This window comes from Coffea arabica, chromosome 6e, assembly GCF_036785885.1.
Source record: "Coffea arabica cultivar ET-39 chromosome 6e, Coffea Arabica ET-39 HiFi, whole genome shotgun sequence".
Classification (NCBI taxonomy): domain Eukaryota; kingdom Viridiplantae; phylum Streptophyta; class Magnoliopsida; order Gentianales; family Rubiaceae; genus Coffea; species Coffea arabica.
The window spans coordinates 27,847,964-27,851,566 of NC_092321.1; the positions used below are offsets into that span (position 1 = coordinate 27,847,964).

At 36.5% G+C, this 3,603-nt stretch overlaps 1 protein-coding gene across 1 annotated transcript; it reads left to right on the forward strand.

Moving 5' to 3' along the window:
* The first annotated feature begins 1,133 nt into the window (after positions 1–1,133).
* LOC113694515 (calmodulin-binding protein 25) lies at positions 1,134–2,576 on the forward strand. Its single transcript, XM_027213337.2, has one exon. The coding sequence runs from the start codon at positions 1,590–1,592 to the stop codon at positions 2,289–2,291; it is 702 nt and encodes a 233-aa protein (XP_027069138.1). The 5' UTR covers positions 1,134–1,589; the 3' UTR covers positions 2,292–2,576.
* The last annotated feature ends 1,027 nt before the right edge of the window (positions 2,577–3,603 follow it).

Below are 3,603 nucleotides of genomic sequence, written 5' to 3' on the forward strand. Positions count from 1 at the left end.
TATATATAAATATTAATAATATCTCTCTTCGTCTTACTTTGATAGTTTTGGTTTTTTTCACACAATTTGAGAAAAATTAATTAACTTTGTTGAAGAGCAAATCTAGTTTATCGTTTTTCTAAAATACCTTTACGATAATATTATAAATATGACTAATTATTATCCTTTTACATTAAATACAACAACAATACTAATGGAACATTCCAGCAATGAATCAAAGCACTTATTGAATAATGTAGCTTAGGCTCACTATAATAAATTATATTAAATAAGAGTATTTTAGAGGAATTTAAAGTTTATATTATTCAATTAGATAGAAAATGGACTGTAATTTGAAACTGATGAAAAAAGAAAACAAAACTATCAGAGTGGTAGAATGGAGTATTACCCTCCATTATATATATAACACTTGAAATTAGGGTGTTCAATTTTTTTTTAAAAAAAAACCCAAAAACCGGCCAATCCAATCTAGATCGAATTTTAGAATTTTAATAAAATGGAATTACATAAAAGCAAAATGTATCTAATTATAATTTTTGGTAAAGTAGTCAAGGGACAAATATCAAGATTACATTACCTAACTATCAATTATTGGCCGAATTTTTGAAACTTTTATAATATAATGGTATATATATTAGTTATATATACATACATATTACCAAATACTTATTAGTAATGAATAATTAGTTAATATGACTACTAACTAGTAGTCTAGTAAAGTATTACTAGCTAAATTGATTGAATTTTTTGTTTGAAATAACATAGAAGATATTATTGTGGTGCAACAGTATAAAAAAAATTAAAATATTTCAGATTTCAAATGTTATCAAAGTACCTATTTTTCGGTCGAAATCCTACTATGATTGGATTGTGATTTTCTACTAAAAAATTTTTACGTTTTTTGTGAACACATTTTTCAATTATTTTTTTACCTTACATACATCAAATCATTACAATATATTTTTCTAAAAAAAAATCTTAAAAATGGCAATCCAAACATGACCTAAAGTTTTGACAACAATTGGATATTAGTCTCGAAAAATCTATTCTCGAATTCCGAAATTTTTTAAAACCAAATTCCTAATTATTGATCGATAAACACCCTACTTGAAATAAATCTTATCGAGTAGTGCCTAATGGACATTCGTTGCCCAAACCCCCCCGCTTGAAATAAATCTTGCCGAGTGCTGCCCAACAGACACCGTTGCACAGACGCTGATTCCCATCATTCCCTAAACCACGGTTTAGTGTCCGAACACAATTGCTGACGCGTGTCCCGAGGAACGCGGTTCCTTCATCCCTGCCCCACTCCCACCCCCTTATCACCGTCCTATTTAACTCCCCCCAATCCCTCAACCCTCTTCCTTATTTCCTCTCTTCTTCACCCTTTCTCCCTGCTCGAGCGGAAAAAAGAAAACACCCCTTCCATTTGATCCGTCCCACCTCTCCTTTTTCTTCACTAGTCTTAGTAATATTGTACAAAATCATCACCAAAATGCTGTAGCTCTAAGGGCGGTGGACTACAACAACTGTATCGAATCCTTCAACTTGTTACAATTTCGTGCAAAATTCGAAAAAAGTGTACAAATATGGCTTCTTCAGACAATTTGGTGGCAATGGAGCCGTGGGCTTTTCGGCCGACATTTGCGGACTCGTGGCTTAACGATGCTTTTGCGAGAGACACCGAAACCTTGACAAGAGCGCTGCAAAAATCACTCTCTAGCCATTCCGATAATGTTTCCAGCGAGATGATGAATCCTTTTTACCAATCAGAAACGACGCCGGTCCACACGCCCACCGTTTCCGGCGGTTCTGAGAACGAAACTACCGTTTCCAAGAGGCGGAGCGCTGGAAACGGGGTGGGAGGAGTCAATGGTGGGAAGATTACGAAGAGGAAGTCGCGGGCGTCGAAACGTAGTACGACGACGTTTATCACCGCGGATCCAGCGAATTTCCGCCAGATGGTTCAGCAGGTGACCGGTGTGAGGTTTGGAGGGAACTGCCAGCTGCCGGTCAACCCTGTGCTTAAACCGGAGCCACAGCGTCCTCCGGTTAACCGGCTTCAGGCGGGTTGCTTGCCAACTCTCGACACTTCAGCCTTTTTACTGGACCCTCCTAATAACCAGCAGCAGCAACAGCAAGTGGGTCCGGCTTCGGCTTTGGTGGTTCAGCCGCAAGTGGCGGTTAGTATTGCTCAGCCGTCTCCTCTGGCGGTGGTGGCCGACGGTGGCTCATCTGGGTTTGATTTTGAATCTTTTTGTTCCTTCCCAACGCTCGAGTCCTGGAACTAATGTAATCTAATTTAATGAATCTTTTTTTCAACTTTCTTTTGTCTAGGGATGTAGGTGTAGGAAATGGAGGGGTAAAACGGGTAAATCACACCTGCAATGTGTTCATATTTTGGGGATTTAAGGCGTGTTTGGATGGGACTCTGTTTTTTTTGCCATCATTACTTGTAATGATGAATAGCTCTTTGTGGGGGAAGGTGTATTAGCTAGCACTGGTGATGTGGTATATTAATTAATATATATGGCTATAATGGTCTTTGTTTAATTAAAAGTTTATTTAGAATTTAATTTGCCATTTAATATGTAATCTTTTTCCTTGTCTATAGGACTAAGGCACTCTGTGCTAATTTTGTTAAATTGGTTGAATTTTTGTGTGAGGGGAGCCAGTGAAGACAAATGAAAAGATTTATGGTCATTTGGCTACTTAATGATTAAAAAAATTTTGTCTCAAATTTTAAGCCCTTGCGCATAAACTCGGTTAATGAAAGGTTTTTGTATTAACTCTACAAGATTATAGTTTCTAATGCAAGAGCTGTAGTACTGTTTTTGATGATTTCCATTGTGTTATGATGAGACTAAGATGAGCTCGAAGAATTGAGTGTGTTTGAGCACTAGATTATTTGGGTTTAATTTTGGTTGCCCATTTTCTTTTAAACTGAACCAAACGCACGGAAGCGAATTTGCAGTTTTTTTAGTGCAAGTGCGAGGGTCGAACCACTCAACTCATTTCACCTCCCAAAAGCATGTAAAAGACATTTAAGCGTGAAAGACATTTAAGCGCGAGTGACTAGATAAATATCCCCTTTCAAGGCTCTTATTGGCGAAATTTTTCAGCATAGTCTTGATGTTAGAATGCAGTCAAATGATTTGTGAAAGTCTGGATATTAAAATTCAGGTTAAGAGATCTGTTATCAAATTTTTTGATCTACATTCAAATAAAATTTTAAAGCTTTCTTGACGACCAATTACTCCTTCTAAGAAATGGCATGGCAAAATTGGAGTAAAGTTGACTAATGGTTGGCCATATTCTGATCAAATGTTCATATTGGCCTCCAAGTGTAATGTTCAAGAAAAGGCATTTAATATCATGTAGAATGAAAGGATAAGAATTTTTTTTTTTTTTTTTTGCATGATCCAAGTCTATGAAAGGGGGGAAACAAATAAAAATACCCATAGTCCACGGAATGGACCGGTTTTAACTGAATTCTTCGCTGATGGTGATGACTGATGCTTGCTTGTATGAAGAAGTGTACAAAGAAGCGTAATACTTCCATATTTATGTAGTGAAAACGAAAATGCTTTTTTGGATAGAGTA

Excerpts from the sequence above, each read along its gene's own strand:
- LOC113694515 (XM_027213337.2), top strand. The coding sequence starts at position 1,590 with ATGGCTTCTTCAGACAATTTGGTGGCAATGGAGCCGTGGGCTTTTCGG.